Below are 17,546 nucleotides of genomic sequence, written 5' to 3' on the forward strand. Positions count from 1 at the left end.
GGGATCAGACTGAGCTTGATTCTCCGTCAACCACATATTTTTGCTGGTTGCTTGAATGTTCAAATCATTTGAATGGGTATGAGTAATGGTCCAGCAGAAGTGGGATGAGGCTGCTGTGATTTGAGTAACTGAGATAAACAGGAGGTGGCCAGCACTGTCTGTTATCCACCCATGGATACTGTAATATAAAACTCTTATCTTTCCTTGTGCTTCTTCTTCTCCAGGGAAACTCACATAAGTGGAACTGCTGAGGGAATCACAGCCTGCAGAGGGTGGACTGACTCGTTCTCTATCTTATTTCCTTTTTACATTACTCTTCAGCCTCATGTTATCTAGATGCTCATAAGCACCAGGTCCCCCATTTCAGAGCCACTATCAGTACAGGGCTTCAGAAAGCCCCTGTCCTGTCCTGCTTTATCTTTGATCCCTCCACTTCCTGGTGCAACACCACGAAATTAAGGGAGAGAAGCTGAGGAAAATATACAGAAAAGGAAGCAATGCATGCAAAATTAGAACAAAGCAGTGTGTGCATTTCTACTTCATCCAAGCAGTGAAGAAACAATACAGGAAAAGGTTCTGGTTGGTGGGAGCAGCATGTGAATAGAAAAGATGTACAGAGATATACTTTATATACACTGCCAGTGGAATTACTGAAAGCTTTTATAGAAGGAAGGCATGCATTTATGCTTATAAATGTCTTGCTGATCAGTTAGTTGCCATCAGGAACCAGCTCCAACTTTCCCTGAGTTATTAGGGACCCTGGCATACATCACTAACCATGCTTTTATGCCTGGTGTTACCATAGCACTTTCAGTGGGTATTGGGCCCTTTTCTGGGTAGCACTGAGCAGCAATGCAGCAAAAGCCAGTCCATAACTGGAAAATTTAGTTTTGAACTATTATTATAATTTCTGACTGGATAACACAAGACACAGGACTTCCCTGAAATCTTGCTTGAACAGCTCCACTCTTGCAAAACTCCCTCTGCAGGATCTTTGTAATTATCAATCAGTGAAACAATAAGAGATGGAGGGGAAGGAAGATCAGGAACAATAAAATGAGCACATCTCCCTAAATATGAGGAGGTTTCAGCCCAAGACTTGTGTTTTCTGTCACCACCTAAGCAATGTTCTAGTTTTTATTAAATGCTCAACAAAAGAAGGAAACAGGTAGTATTAAAGTAGCTCAAAGTAGTTAAACAATTTCCTTACCTTAATAGCTGTTTTCAAGTCTTGAATACATAATTTAAAAAACAAATTATTTCAGGAATTTCTGAAGTAAAGACCCATTCATATCTCCTAAGCTAATAAGGCTCATGCAAATTTATGTACTCCTAGTGTGAAAAACACACAGGATAAATTTCAGATCACCTACTTTGGTACCAATGATAAATCTGAAGAACAATTAAGAATCTTGAGATGAATTAAGATAATCCCAGCATTATATCACTGTCCAGCATGATATAACCCTGAATGTGGTCAGGTTCACATTTATATTTTATGCCATAAAGTCCTTCTAATAATGATCAGAGCAGCCATGGATATTTCCACCTGACTCTCATCCTCAACCAGACTTTGAAAGGCAAGTTTAACTCTCTAAAGAGAGGGGAGAACATCCTTATTCTGGTTTTACCAGTTGTCAAGTACAAGATATGAAGAAAAAATATGTACATTCTTGAGTGTCTATCCACTACAGAGAAGTGAACCACTAGCCCACAGAGCCATTTTACTTTATGATTTCCTTCTTAGCATTTTCTGTTGTTGGTCTAAGCTAAATTTCACACTCAACACCTCTTTGGAGAGTTCAGGCACTCTCCTGGGGGTGACAGGCTCCTACAACTGATTGCACCAGGAACCTTGCTGCCCAGCTCGAGCACTCTGACTCACCTGACAGGTCCAGGTCAGCCCTGCTACATGCTCGGGTGGCTGATCCAGATGGTCAGAGTAATTTCGAATGGTCATTTTGAATTTGGGTGAAATCAGCAACTGTGTACTGAGGTAACAAGGAACTCCTCAGTTAATCTGTTCTAATTTCATGAGCAGCTTTTTCTTTTTTATCTTTTTTTAATACTGTTTTGCTCACTCTGGACTCCCCTTTAAGACCTAGGATCCTGTCAAAAGCAGTGAATGACCATGTATTTGGAGGCTCTAGAAAAAAATTCTCAGCCTAAACAAGGTTTCTTAAATCCTTGTAATTTTCTTTAAGTAAAGAGGTATGCTCTAATCTGGGCTACATAAAGGCATATGGTACAATATTTCAGAGTATCATTCAGGAAGGAAAGAGAAACAATCATGAGGATCTTTGTAGATAGCCAAAAAGACTATTTGAGGAAGAAGAAGTCAATGAGCTATCTAAATCTTGTAAAGGCACACTAGGATTCACATGAATAAGAAGAGAAATGAAATGTAATAATACATAGGACTTCAAAAGCTGCAAAAGTTGCATTCTCTCTCTCTGCATTAAATATGCTGGATTTAGTTTCCCATAACAGTGTCTGATATGTGACTATTATGGGTATGATCTCCATAGCTTTCATATATAACATCTTATAGTGCTAAACTACCACTACAGTTAGAAAGTTTTAATAAGATCTAATAGAAACCCCTCCTACCTTAAATTACCTTTTTTTTTTCCCCCGACCTGTTAATTTGATTTCCATTCTCTTCAAAATGCATGTTTGGTATTTTTCAACTATTATGAACACTTTCATACATCCTTGTTAGTTTATTTCCCAAACTTTAAAAAATCAGTTTTATTTTTATTTTCACTATGACCCTTATTTGCATAAACTCATTTTTTCTAATGCTTAATGCAACTTGTCTTTGGTTTGTTACTTAAACACCATAACCCCCTTAAATATTCTTTATCAATTAAGAATAGAAAAACAGATCTAAGCTGTCAAAACTGTTACAAATAAAAAAAAAATTATGGTCATACTTTCAGATGGCATATATTACACTAGATAAATACTTTTAAAATAATCTAAGTATTTCTTGCAAAAATTAGCTCATGACAGAGGTCAGTTGCCCATTACATTCATCTGGTGTTTATTTAAAAAGTGGTAATGTGAATGTACCAAACATTTTTATCCAGAATGCACCTGACATTTTCAATCAAAAAATGTGTAACAAGGGGAAAGGACTTTTGCCTCCATTATGAGCTTCTACACTTGGCTCTAAGAGGCTTCTCTAAGAATATGATGAAACTGAGCACCTTCCATTGTATTATGAAACTCCTCTTGTATTTCAGCCGTGTAATGTTATTTCTGGGAAGAACTCTCCTTGGCAATGTTGACTTGGATATTATCAGCTATAATTCCTTTCAGGTATGCCTATTGTGACAGTTCTGTGACTCTAAGACAGTCATCATATTCAGAAGATGTCTGTATATCCACTTTCTTCTTGCCCTTAGAATATATGAAGAAATGAGGCTTTCGTTTTCCTCCTCCTAAAGCCTTGTCTCTTTTTTTTCCCCATGTAATTTCCATGCACACCCACACAGACTCAAAGCAATTCAGAACTCAGCCTGTAGTAAAACAGAGGTTTTTCTATAGTGGATCATATTTCAGTGTTTTGGGTTTTTTGGGTTTTTTTGGTTTTGTTGTTGTTGTTTTTTGGGGTTTTTTTGTTTTTTGTTTTTGTTTTTGTTTTTGTTTTTTTTTTTTTTTGCTTGTGCAGTTCATTTATATTTCTTTTTCTGCTAGAGAGAACTGTTCTGCTTTATTTCTGTTGGTCTGGCTTTTTGGGTTTGGGTTTGTTTGGCTTCTTTTTCATTCTAAAAGATGTGAATTCTAAACAAATGTTTATTATTTTGACTGCAAGATAAAGAAGCAGGTAGAATTTATCCCAGAGATGGATTCCATTGCTGATTACAAATTAGATACAACATCTGACATAAAACTGTCCTTGTAAAAGTGGCATCTAGATGAATGGTTAAACTACACAATGGTTCTGGTAACAGGAAATTAAATGTGTTATCTTGCATGAAGAATAGAGGAAAAACCCAACCACCCTACACACAAAGAATCTCTTGTGACCCAAAGATGAACGGATGAACGTAGCTGTCAACACAAGGACATCCCCTGTCCCCCATTGCCCTTGATCCCCATTCAGTTTGCGTTATTAGATCAACCACTGGACTATTTTAAAAAAATAACTGATTTTATCCATAAAATTACTACATCTTTTCATTTCTATTACAACATGTTGGAAATTATCACTGGCTTTGGCCGTTGTACAACTTTTTCTCAATTTTCCAAACTTTTTTTTGGAGTACTCATGAATTTCACATGGACCTTTGGCCCAGCAGGTCTTGGAGTTTATCGGGATGTCTCTGGTGTAGCTCCACCAACCACTGCAGGCAGCTGCAGTAACAGTCAGACGTGTTCATGCACTGAAGTCTGGAAAAGCTCCTAACTTCAAGATCTTTACAGAGTGTTTTCCTAAAATGGGAAGTTGACCTTTGTATCTTGGAGTCCTTCTGGGCATTGCTGACATTGTCAATTGTCCAACAGCTTTGAAAAAATCAGTTCATCCATAGCTTCTGCACCAGCTCCTTGCATGGGGGAAGGACACTGTTAGAATTCTCCCTGGAGAGCTGCTGAATTTAGAACAGTGAAAAAAAACCAGAAGGGTTCAGAGGCAAAAGATTTTCTTCTGGTGAGAAACATGCTCAGAAGAACTTTTGTGACAATGTAAGTGAGACAAAAAGATTTTGGTATTCTTGCTGAAGGTTTTTGGCAGCAAAAGATGAGACCTCTGCACTGCTTACTTCAAGCGTGAGAGGAAACTGAACTCTGGAAGTGTCTATTATTTTTTATTGCCTATAAAAATGACTGAAGGTGGCTTGTTCAGATGTAGGCTTGTACACTGTAGGCATCTGCAGACAGTTGCAACTCATGCCAAAATATACATTTCAAAATTGTAGCAGCAGTGACAGAAAAAAAAATTATTAACCATTCATGATTTTATTTAGATATAAAGATTTTACATAATATAAAAGTGAACAATAAATTATTGCATATACACAAAACCTGCAAAACCTCTCAGTTTTATCAGTAAGTTCCACACCTGACATGGAAATTGGTATGTTTGTCCCTGGCCTATTGCATAAGCACTCGACAGTATGTTTTGGATAAAAGGATGGGGTGAAAGGCAAGAGAGAAAGGAAGGATGAATTGAAAAGAGAGAGAAAATTTTAATTCTGTTATTGAATAATTTATGTCAATCTCATATATGTGTGTATTTGCCATGTAAGGGGTGTGACTTCTATTTAATTTAGTTCACAAAGAACTGAAAATAATTGGTTTATAATTGTTTGTCAATAACTAGACGCGGTAGAGAATTCTGAGATTTGTTTGACAGGATACTGTGTGTGCAATATTTTTGTTCAAAATCATGTAATTAGAAACACTTATAACACATTTTTCATTATTGAACTGAATGAGTAAACATGTATAGAATTTAAATTTATATTCACCTTTTCTGAGTTGCAGCGATTTACAGTTTATATGACACACATATAAACTTCCCACAGTGCAGCTTGAGTCCATTTCCTCTTGTTCTGACACTTTTTACCTGGGAGAAGAGACTGAACTCCTGTTTACAACTTCCTTTCAGGCAGTTGTAGAGAGTGATAATGTCCCCCCTGAGCTTCCTTTTCTCCAGAGTAATCATCCCCCAGCTCCATCAGCTGCTCCTCTGTAGACCTGTGGCCCAGACCCTTCCCCAGCTCCCTTGCCCTTCTTTGGCAAGACAATTTCACAATTTACCCTTACTGTGTAGGAGCATATTTCCCAAGATAATGGTTCAGGGAGGATGCTGATCAGAGTCTTGAGCAAAAAAATGCTGGATACAGACTACAAGCAGGCCAATAGTTTCAACAGATTAGCAGGGAGCACAGCATTGCTGTTCTCTTCTGAACACAGGACTTTCTGACTGTTAACCTTGAGGATTCTCCACATGACAAAGAATAATAAACTGGTGGGAAAAATAGGAAAATAGGCTGCTCTGCTTTTCACTTGGTAGTACTTAGAGGTTCAGCAGGAGTAGAAGGAAGCTGCCAGATGCCCACAGAACATTGAAGGAACACTTTCCTGGATAAGGTTTTGTGTTCCTGACTCACACGAGTATTGCCTTCCATACACATGGATTTGGATAGATGGTACAGTAAATAAGGAGGATGCTGCAGCCATCTGAACAGAAGTGCCATGCCAGCTCCAGAATGTGTGGCTCACACCTATAGGAACTGAGAACAATTATCACAGTCCAGCTCAAGTCTATTAATAAACTGCCACTCTTCAAAGAGGTTGCAAGCAATCTGCCTTTAGCTTTGCCAATTTTGTCTGGCCAAGTGTATGAACTGTTCAGGGAATGTCATGAACACATCAAATTCTTTATTGGGGCTCTCCTAAGATGTACAAGCACAGAGAATTCAGTTCCAGGAAAATTGCCAGGCATTCTTGTGTTTACTAATATAGCTGATGCCTATAAATTCAACATACAACTGAGGGCAGGGAGAAATAGTGAGTAAGAAGATGTGTTTCTTTCTGTCACAGGCCACCAGATAATCCATGAGAGCAGGTCATGGAAGAGCAGCATGCACTGCTGAACCATACATGTCTGTAAGGAATGGTTTAACTGCAAACTGGGAATCTGAACAGAGTATGGGATTGAATTCATACATATGAGAAGTTTGATCACAAACACAGGAGTCCAGCCCTGAGGCATCCATGCTTCAGAGAGATTTAAAAACTGAGCAGGTACAAATGAAATATAAGACCCAAGCAGAGCAGCACCCTGAAGCATGAGTCCTGCTAAGCCAGCAGGACCGCGGCAGGTATGTGAGCTGGAATCACACAGGCAGTGCCTGGCATCCGACCAGCAACTCAACCCAGAGGTGACTTTTCATCAGGGTGACTCTGGAGCAGCAGAGGGCACGCAGATAAACAGCCTGAGAGAGTTGTGTGAGATATCAGTAACACAGCTTGCCAGCTGCATAGCACATTAAATTAAGAGACAGGCACTGCAGTGACTTCTGAGAAATGTCACCCTGCATCCCATGAAAGTGCTACCACAACAGATTTAGTAATAAATACAAAATCACAACATCCATTGCCAGAATAAATAGAACATTTCAGACATTGAACAGTACAACACAGGGTAACTCAAGTTATCCTACAGAATGTCTTAAACACCTGCAGCCTTACCTTGCAGAATCTCTAATGAGAAAATTACTCAAACAAATATGAAAACAGACAAAGAACTGGCAGATTCTGCTCCACACTTCAGTTACAGGAAGACTCAGATTAAGCTAACTTTGAGACATGAAAGATGCTAGAAAGGGAAGAAATTTAAGAGACATTTTCACAAACCATCTGTAGCTGCCAAGAAAACAAGAACTCAAAAGACTAGAAAGTAAGTTGCTTAAATTTGTAACTTTGAGAATAAAAGAGGAGGGATATTTAATTCTTGAAAAGATTGTCTGATTTTGAGAAGCAAAAAACTTCATCCCTGAAGGCATAGATTAATATGCTGTCTGAAGGTATTGTGGTGTTCCCCATCTCAACATGTCATTTTATAATCACTCAATTACATTTCTTTTTACCCTTTGTTAAAGGCATAGACCCACTCCTGTCAGTGATTTCTTAAGGAACAACACTTAGACACTACTGGCATTCATGAAATGTCTGTCTAGTCTTGCAGGCTCTTCCCTATCCTTTGTACCTAAGTCCTGACCTCAATTCTTATGAGAGCTGAGGTTTCAGAGGTTTACATTTTCCCCATCAGCTTACTGAATGTGGGTGAAGTTCTTAACATACTTGCTTAGGATCTCCCTTCCCAAATACCCAAGGAGCCTGACCTGTGTTCAATCCATTCAGGAGAGTAATAAAAAACATTTTGTTTTTGTTTTTCCTTCCCCATCTAATAATGGAACATTTTGGGGTGGAGGTCAGCCTAGCTCAGGAAGAAATGCTCAGCTGTTTAATCTGTAAGGGGAGTAGGAGCTGAAAAGAATGAGATAATTTCCCTTTTCCCTAAAATTCTTCCCAGGACAATGCATATTTTTCTAGGGAAAGTGTCAGCTAGAGTTGTATTAATTAGAACACTGCTTAATAATTAGAATGGAAGAATACTAAAAACATCGCTAATCCTTAAAATTCCCAAAGAGTTAAAATTCCCAATATTACCTCTGTATGCTGCATGGTTTGGGATTAAATTTGTCATGTATTGCAGGATACCATCAAGACAGAAAGCACTTTAGGTCTGTAGTTGAAGAACTTTTAAAGTTAGGGAGATCTGGCTATGGAGAAGAACAATGTATAGGACTAAATCAGAGGCTAAAATGGTTACAAACCACAAAAATAATAAGAGACAACTTTGCTTCTCTGAAGAAATAACTTTACTTTCAGAAGTTACCCTGAGAAAGATAGAACAGTTTTCTCAGAATCATTTCAATATTATGGATTCCTAGGAAATCTCTCTCTTCTGCCTTACCACATTTAGGTGTCATGCTCCATCCTTTTAAATATTTAAGTTTAATATAATGTTACAATGAAATGAATCTTTAAAAATGTAATAATTTTTAAAAAATTGTTTAAAAAATCCTCTCTAGAAACCTATCAAAATAAAGATCTTATTTAGTTATTGTGTCCTGGAGTGTGAATGAAAGAACAAATATAATGCAGACGATGTCAGCCAGCTTCCATAAGTACGTAATATAAGAATCCATGCACAAAAAACCAGATCTCTTCAGATGAAGTGCATTAGTCCAGCAGCAGAACAAGCTCTTCTATATTAATTTCTACAGGTATTGTTGCAATGTGGCAACAGTTCTTATGGAAACTTCGTGGACACCCTCCATGCAGAATAGTTCAATTCAGCTGATATCCTGGAAGTCACCCCAAACTCTGAACTACACACTTACATCCTTCTCAGCATCCAGAAATCAGATTTTATCCAGCCACTACACAGCTGTGTCAGTGCAGAGCTGCCTGCATTCTGATGAGGGCACCACAATCACAAGTTTTCTTAGCTGGAAAAAGTCTGCCAAATAAAAAAGAAGAGATGCTGATCTGCTGGGAAAAAATGTATTTATTTTTCCCATAATTTGTGTTGCATGTTTGTTTGACACCAAGAGAAAATGTTAAATTATTTGTTATTTAAAGGGTTCTACAAGTCAAATCAGAATTGTGTCTGCTTTTACTCTTCATTAATTTCTGGCTATCAAGGAACAATGGGACTTGATGAGTCAACATATAGCTCTAGTGGGAATTGGAATTGTTCATAGTGAGATGTTGACAAAATATTTCCCCATTGTTTTAAGGTCTTTTTTTTTTTATGTACTCTGTTGACTGTTTGCCTTGTACTAGAAACGTCATCCTTTCTTCAGAGATAGCAGGCATCCCCCATTTTCCCATTATGATTCCCTTTTACTTTTTTTTCTTTTTTCTCCCCCTGCAAAAACTATGAGGCACACTTCTTACAGGAGTCAGCAGGAGAGAGTCTTGAACAATCCAGTGGGAAATACATGAGTTCCAAGACCTCAAACAATTTTATAATGCACTAACTCCTGACTGTTCTTTTCCATTTTCTTGCGTGAACCAGCAATAAGCCACAAGAAAAGTTAAACTTGCCATAGCAGAGAGATCATTTGTTAACCTTTGTAGAAAGATCAGAGCCTGAAATATTTGCTGTTCTTATGTGAGAAGCCAGGGGATATTGCCAAGCTCAGTGCAGCTCTGTCAAACGCATCCCAGGCATCCTCTAAGCCCAGACTGGAATAGGAGTGTTAGTTCAAGAGACTCTGAAGGGTTTGGGCTTTTATAGCTTTGCTCTGCATGTTGCTTTTTTTTTTTTCTTTTTTTTTTTTTTTTTTTTTTTTTGGACTGGTCAGCCAAATGTATATATCACGTTTCAGACTGTTGGAATGACCAGATCTTAATCTGAACACAGCAGCTCAGCCACGCATCTACTGTTAAAAATTGGCACAGGTTTCCTGAGACCACAGACAAGGTTTCAGCTGAAGCACTGGCAAACTTTTCAGAGCTGGGTGGGTCTCAGCTGACCAACACCCAGCCAGTGAGTCCCCCCTAGTGCTCAATAATCTTTTCTCACACCATGTCACGTTGCATTGAATCCGCATGAGCTGCAATTACAGAAGGCAGGATAATGAGTGTACTGAAGCCAGAACAGCTCACCTATGCCATAGCGGGACTACGATTTTCACAAAAAGGAAAAAGTATTGCTGTTTATGTCAGTACTTGAGGAAAAAATGTTTGACAGGATGGAAAATGCAGGAACTCTTTGTTGTTATTAAAGTATTTTCTTTGATCTGTAATATTGTTCCTATCTTTCCTTTTTTCACCTCTGTAAGTAGTAAAAATGAATGAACATATCATTCCTTTTACTTCTCTTACAGGACTAAATGGCTTTGCAAATATTACAGTATCATACCTGTACTAATACAGAGTTAAGGGCCAAGATTTCCTTTTTTCTCCTGATATTTGGTAACATTTCCTAGAGAGAAGATGACAAATTGGGGATGAGGGGCTGAAAGCACACAAAAATCTTAGATTTCACTTAGATTTTCACATTTACATTCTGTTTAGAAAAGGGAAACAGAAGTGTGGTAAGAGAGAGAGCAAATAAAAAGAAAATAATTCAAGCTTTGTATTTTTGTTAATATTGAGGGTAAAAAGAAAGAAGCAAAGCTAAGGCCTTAGTGGCTTATAGACAAGGTTTATAAATTAAAGCTAAGGTAAAACTAGTTGAAATTTCTCTCACAAAACAATAGAACTATTTTTGTTGGGAGGGACCTCCTGTGGTCTCTAGTCCAACCCTCAACAAAAGTAGAAATAAGTTGAAACTTCAAGTTTCCCAGGGTTTTCATTGCTGAATTATTCTGAATTATGCGGAATTGTGAAGCTTCTTCAGGGTCCATCTTACATTCTTGTGCAAGCTCCCAGGAGGACCAACATCCACCTGGCTTGCAGCAGTCAGGCAGTGCCAGTGCCCTGCCCTGTGCAGGTGACAATCCAGGCTGGACAGGTCACACAGCAGCACAGCCCTGTGTGGGGACACTGCCTCAGCCCCTCAAACACTTTGACCCCGTGACTGTGGCCCAGTGCCAGAGATAAAGCTCTCAACAGGTCTCAAAAGCTAAAATATGTGTCACTGAGCAGGTGTCCTTGCACATCAGTAATGACCAAAGTCTGCATGGGTTTGTCAATGTTTCAGTGGGTGTTTTTCCCTCTGAAAGGTTGCCAGTGGTTAACTCAGAGGCACATTGCAAGGAATTCATTAGCCAGAAAAAAGAGATGAATGGTTTCCTCTGATTGTAAAAGGCATTGTACTGAAGATTTTTTGAGCTTCCTTTATTCAGAAGTATACGAAAAGATTTGTATAAAAAGTTTCTAAATTTAGAGAAATCTATTCTTTCCCAAAACTTCCTCCTTTTTTATCCATCTCATTCAGCTAAATTTTATCAGGGAAAGGCAAAACATTCATTTTAGTGAAAAAGTTGAATAGGTTACCAAATTCCAGTCTGAACAAATTGTAAATGCAAAGACCTAGAAAGAGACAAAACTTTAAAGATATGGATTTCCTAAGCTTTTCCTCTTTCTTTGACTGGCACATGTTTAGTACTTTCAGAAGAAACTGAAAATTAAAATGAAAACCTAAGAGCTTGAGAATCCTATTACCAGGACAATCTATTAAATCCCTCACCAGTACAAATTTAATGTAAAATTAAATTTTTTAACCAGAATCCAAAATGGCTCATCTATGGATTCTGAAGAGATCACTTGAGGCAGCCTCTCAGACAGTCTGAGAGCTCATACAGCGGCAGGATGCTTTAGTGAACACTCCATATTATCAGCACCACCTAGAGTGAATCACCAGCAACAACTCCAGCCCCAAAACTAATATTCTTTACAAAGCAAAACTTCATTTCAAAGGAGCATTTTCCAGACTTACCTTCAAAGCCTTCCATTCAAAAAAAGTTGGTTGAAACAATAGAAGAGAAGCAATGTGAGACCATAATTTTATTATTGCACCTAGAAGAGGTCAAGTAAAGATATCAAAAAGCATTTTAGAATCAACTGAACTTTGTAAGGAATTGTCAATTAGTGCTGGCTCAATCATCAGCAGAAATTTTCACAATCAAAACATTGTTAGTGATGATGAGGAGGAAGAGGAGGAGGATGTCTAAAGCAAAAGAGAATCTTGTTTACTCACTAAAGAAATAGAAACAGATTGTTGTGGGGTCTTTTATCAGTAAACTATTAAGAGTTTGAAGGTAGAACTGAGTAAATAAAATGGATAATATAGACATTGCATGTTTATAAAATAGTTGGTTTTTATCTTTATTTATGCACATTCTCTTTACAGTCTGCTTGATTTAGACACCTACTTTTTTAAAGCCAATTTCTGTACAGTCAGAATAACAGAGAATGTTAGGAAACTCATATTATGGGAAGTTGATGTGATCAAGTTGATCAAGTGCACATTGATTTTCCATTTTTTTCCATCTAGGAAAAAGATTATGTAAATGAGGATTCATTTACACCCATCCAGTAAATGGAATGGTTTACCCTTATCCTCTTCCAGTTTGATACCACAAAAATTAAATGCAAAATGAATAGAGTTATACTAGCAAATGTGTAGAACGACTCAGTAGTGAATTGGGCCTGTAATTTGGAGATGATTTTCATCTCTGTGATTTCTGATATCAGTTAATGTTTAGTTCTGTTAGTTTTCAGAAATGCTCACTTTTCAACCCCCCTGAAATCCATGGGAACACTGTACTTGCCTACAGCTCTGATAAACAGACACCTGGCACTGATGTCACACTTCCAAAGTTACTTATTTTCATTTTTTAAACAAATTAGTCACTACTATGGCTGTGTAAAGACCTAATGGTGGCCTGTTTTAAACAATAAACAAAGTAGTAATATAAGCTTAGCAAAACAGAGAATTTTCTTGCATTGCATATATGCAAAAATTCAGCTATCGACAAGCACTGATTGTTCATTTCAGACAACTCAGTGCAAGGAGACTGAAAACTGCATGGCTTTGTGTGCTGCTGAAGAAGAGTATACTGACAAAAATATAAAAGAAGAAGAATATACTGACAAAATATACAAGAAGAATAACATACTGTCAAACCACAAATTTGTGTCTTTACTGCAGCTTGTGGTCTGAAAATGAGGCCTGAGAAGTCAGTCAGTGCTGAACGGGATGAGCACAGCCCCTGCCTTTTTTCAGAAGACAGCTCTCTCCAGCACTGATAGCTCAGAATTCGGAGTGCTCTGGTGATATTTATTCTGCTCACTCTCATCTTCCTCACCCAGTGGCAGTTGCCTTCCTGTTGCCTCTGGGGTCCACACACCTCTTCTGTGGGGAAGTTTCTTTTCCCTAGGAAGGGATGAGTTTGCCTCTAGCTCCCTTCCTCATCTGTCTTCTGACCTAAAAATACTTCTAACATAAATCAAAACAACCTGCAGGCTTATTTTGCCTGTAAATATTATTTTCATGCTCAACCTTATATATTTACATACTGTGAAGTTAGAATATTATTAACTAGTATTAGTGAATAATTGGAGAATTGTAATATCATTTTGAGTTTATGTTTTTTATATAACCAAAATACTTGATAAAGTGAATAAGTGTAAGTCTAGAATGAATTATAGTCTTTCACACTGGTGAGATTTACTTAACTTAAATCCTTAATCTGAAGAGAAAGGGCAAAAAAGTGTATTTTTTATCTTTTAGTTCTGACAGTAATTCCACACTTTTTCACACCATACTATTACAGTAGATGTATTTTCTCAATATACTGCTGACCCCACACGACAAGTAATATTTCCATCATATCACATAAAACATTTCTATAATACTACTGCACTATGAAGAAGCTAAGATGAAAGTATTATATCTGTGAGGAGAATCTGACCCATGTCCTTTCTTACGTAAGGAAAGGTGTACTGCTTTCATCCAAAACTGATAACTGCTAATAAAATATTTTTTATTAGCAATTAACAACATATTTTATTAGCATTAACAATGGCAAAGACTCTGACATTACTCAAGGAATGTCTGCACAAACTTATTACAAAGATATTACAAACTACTGTAAGGTGTCCTTTACCATTCCAAGAAAACAAATGTACTTGCCATAATAGGAAAATGCAGCAAACATTCCACAGGCTAGTTAATAAAGCAAAAATAATAAATCAAAATAATAGATCAAAAATGTCTTTACTGTGTAAATTCAAATTCTGTCATTTGAAAATATAGGATACATATATTTAGAGCTACGACCACTGAGAAAGACGAAAACCAAAAATTGTAAATGCTGGGTTTTTTGCTTCAGGGCATGCATACTGCTTCACAAGCTGAACATTTTCTCTATAGTTATTTCCAATGCTGTTTCAAGACATTCTGACATTTTTTAGAGTATGTGAAAGAAAACCTCCCTGAATAAGAAGGGAGATCTATGCATACCTTGGTTTGATCTTGAATGGATAACTTTGATTCTGTGGCATCATAACGCTTCCTTTTTGTGTTCCTATGCAAATGCTTGACTACAGCATCTCCAGGTCATGTGACAGGTGAAAAAGGACCACTTGATTTGAACGCTGACCAGAGAGGTCCAATGGGATTTTAAAATTTTCTTTGAGCCCAGATGGTTGTTCTTCTGAGTCAAAGCAACTGGTCTGATAAGAAGTAAATCAGCTGCATATAGAGAATTTTTAACATCTCAAGATGGGCAGTGGAGCCAGTTCAGAGAGCAAGGACTCGGCCAGGAGATCCAGAGAACTGGAAAAAAAACTCCAGGAAGATGCAGAGAGGGAAGCCAGGACAGTCAAACTACTACTGTTGGGTAAATAGAATAAAAATTGCTCATAATGCTTTTCCATTTAGGGGTTGTTTTTCTTTGGAATTACATTTTAATACTGTGAATTTCTCACCTCTCACTCTTTTATTTGAAGAAGACAAGTCTGTAATATATGTTTAAAATATTTTCTGGTTGTGACCAGTTATGAAGTCAGAAGGAATAGGCTGGAAATGGCCGTGTCACTGCATGTATTCAATTTAAAATGTTATAAATCCTTAATTTTGAATGCATTTGAGAAATGAGAACTTGCTGTTAGAATAAATGTTATGGTACAGACTTACAGAGAACATAGCACACATCTCTTTTTTTTCATGGATCTATATGCATTCATTTGCAGGAGGATTAAGTTAGATAAATGGTTACATAAAAATCCACATGTCACAAGATACCAATATTGTTTATCTTCCAAAGTGTTTCATTCCATTTTTTAAAGAAGCAAAAAATGATTTAGAATGGCTTTTTTTGATGTATGGTGGAGAGTGGAAGGAAAAGTACTCAGATGAATACAGATAAATATTCTCACAAACTACTACTTTTAATCCACACTATGATCGATTTATTAGCTGACAGAGGCTGTAATGGCAAAAGAAAAGACATTCTTTTTCTTGATACAGCTTTATTCTTGTTGTTTTGTTTTTTTTTCCCATGGTGCTGTGCAGCTTACAAGAAATATCTGAGTGCACATTAATACCACCACTGTCTTAATGTTTTTCTTTTAACAGCCTCCTGTAAAAAAAGTTAACAGTGGCTTCTCCCAATGAATGAAAACCAGTCTTTGATCATTGGAGTGTTTCTCTTTTTGTCTTTCTTGTAATTGCAGTTCTTGAAAATGATTTTAAACTGACATTTATTCAGACAAAACTAGATTAGATAAATTATATCAACTCTGTTTTTTTGTATGTTATGAAAAAGGTCTATTTATACCAGTTAAAAATCAAAGAATTATTATTCAAAAATAATTAAGAGAAGAACATGCAGGTTTCTCAAATAATAAGAAGAAAGGAGAAGTTTGATTCTCTATATGTAACATCAGTATTTGGATTGTGGCTTACAAAGCTTTTCAGTCCAGTTAAGAATAGTAAGAGTTTCTGTGCCACAGCAATATGAAATATTGCTCCTAATGAGGAAAGCTTGAGTCAGTAAAAAAATCCAAAAACAATATTTTCATTTAAAATTCCATAAATTTAAAGTAATTTATATCTACTGTTACAAAAAGAAATTGGGACACTCAGTTAGACCCAGGATCCATCCAAGTTACCATCCTGTCTTTGACCTTATCCAACCTTATACATGAGAAAAAAGTAAGAAATCCTTTAAGAGTAATGTATAGGATAAAGAGGAATTTTCCAGATAAAGAGGAATTTATAAGTTAAGCAGTTTTATCTTCAAGCTTTTATGCCCTTACAGTATTACTGAATGCTGTTTTACAGCAGGCCACCAAGTAAATTACCTCCTGCCCGCAAACATATGTATGTATTTAGTATTAAGGACTTAAGTTTTAAATGTTTCCTAATGTATATAATCAGTCTTCTTCTGACACTATTAATAGCAGCCTTAAGATACTTTTAATAAAATACTTTGAAATTCAATGAAAGCTACATTAAAAAAAAAAAAAGGCTTCTATTATGTTCATTTCCAACCTGAACATAGTTCAGTTTCACTACATCCACAAGCACTATTTTCATGAGACACAATGATCATTTGGATCTGAAATACTTCTTTATAGACTTCTACAATATCTTCCTTTACTGACACATGATAAAAATTCAAATTTTTTCTGTGGGTAATGTTTTGGACAGCTTTTTTCCTCCTGAACAACAGATCAGAAAGTCTTCATTAAAAATATGTTGAAGAGACAAAAAAAAATATAAAATGTTCAACAACTTAAGTTTTCTTCTTAAAAAAAATGAGAAGTGAATAAAGAGTGTATCTGGAGCCTATTGCACCACCAGAGTGGGAAATGGCCAGATAGGAAAGGATTAAATCTACTGTGTTCAGATTTGTACCTGTTATCTTTCCACACCTCTGAAGTGATATCAGAAATGATACAAATTTTAGAGCTCGTAAATCAAGGGCAGCTTTGTCCAAGCCAGCCTAGTCCTACCTAGTCCTAGCTTTCTGTTCAGTCAGACTTTATGTTGTCTTTATACTTCAGACCAGATGTCATAGTTTCTTTTTGCAATAGGCAAGTTGGTAGAAAATAATCAGAAAAAAAATGAGATGTATATAATAAGCTTTTCAGTGTAATCACTTTTTTCCTTACACCTAAAATGTAAAAAATCCAGTGTATTCTGACTTTTTTTTCTGAGGGTATTATTTAAAATCTAGTGTGGTGTCTCTGCAGCCTCCAGTAGATCTTTTTACAAAAAATAGAATTTATATTCAGGAAGAAAGGCACTATGTTTGTTTATGTCAAGTTCTATGACCCAGACAAACACACTAACTGGGTTGAGACGGTTTACAGTTTATATGGCACGCACATATAAACTGGGGAGGAGGGGAATTATGTCAGGTTCTGACGTTCCTCACAAGCTGGCCAGGAGCCAAGAGCATTAAATCCTCTGTGCTAGGCGTTCTCATGCTACCAAAGCCATCCCTTCCCCCAACATGTCCATGAATCTGGTCTCTACATATTTATACTTCAAAAAG

The 17,546-nt window shown here is 36.9% G+C and overlaps 1 protein-coding gene across 1 annotated transcript in view; it reads left to right on the forward strand.

Annotated features, from left to right (window-relative positions):
• The first annotated feature begins 12,194 nt into the window (after nucleotides 1–12,194).
• LOC119708209 (guanine nucleotide-binding protein G(t) subunit alpha-3-like) overlaps nucleotides 12,195–17,546 on the forward strand; it is a 28,744-nt gene continuing 23,392 nt past the window's right edge. The window contains exons 1-2 of the mRNA XM_038154318.1: nucleotides 12,195–12,203; nucleotides 14,765–14,882. Coding sequence (XP_038010246.1) covers nucleotides 14,765–14,882 — 118 coding nt within the window. The 5' untranslated portion in view covers nucleotides 12,195–12,203. The remainder of the gene's footprint in view (nucleotides 12,204–14,764; nucleotides 14,883–17,546) is intronic.

The sequence above is a fragment of the Motacilla alba genome, chromosome 1A, assembly GCF_015832195.1.
Source record: "Motacilla alba alba isolate MOTALB_02 chromosome 1A, Motacilla_alba_V1.0_pri, whole genome shotgun sequence".
Taxonomy (NCBI): Eukaryota; Metazoa; Chordata; class Aves; order Passeriformes; family Motacillidae; genus Motacilla; species Motacilla alba.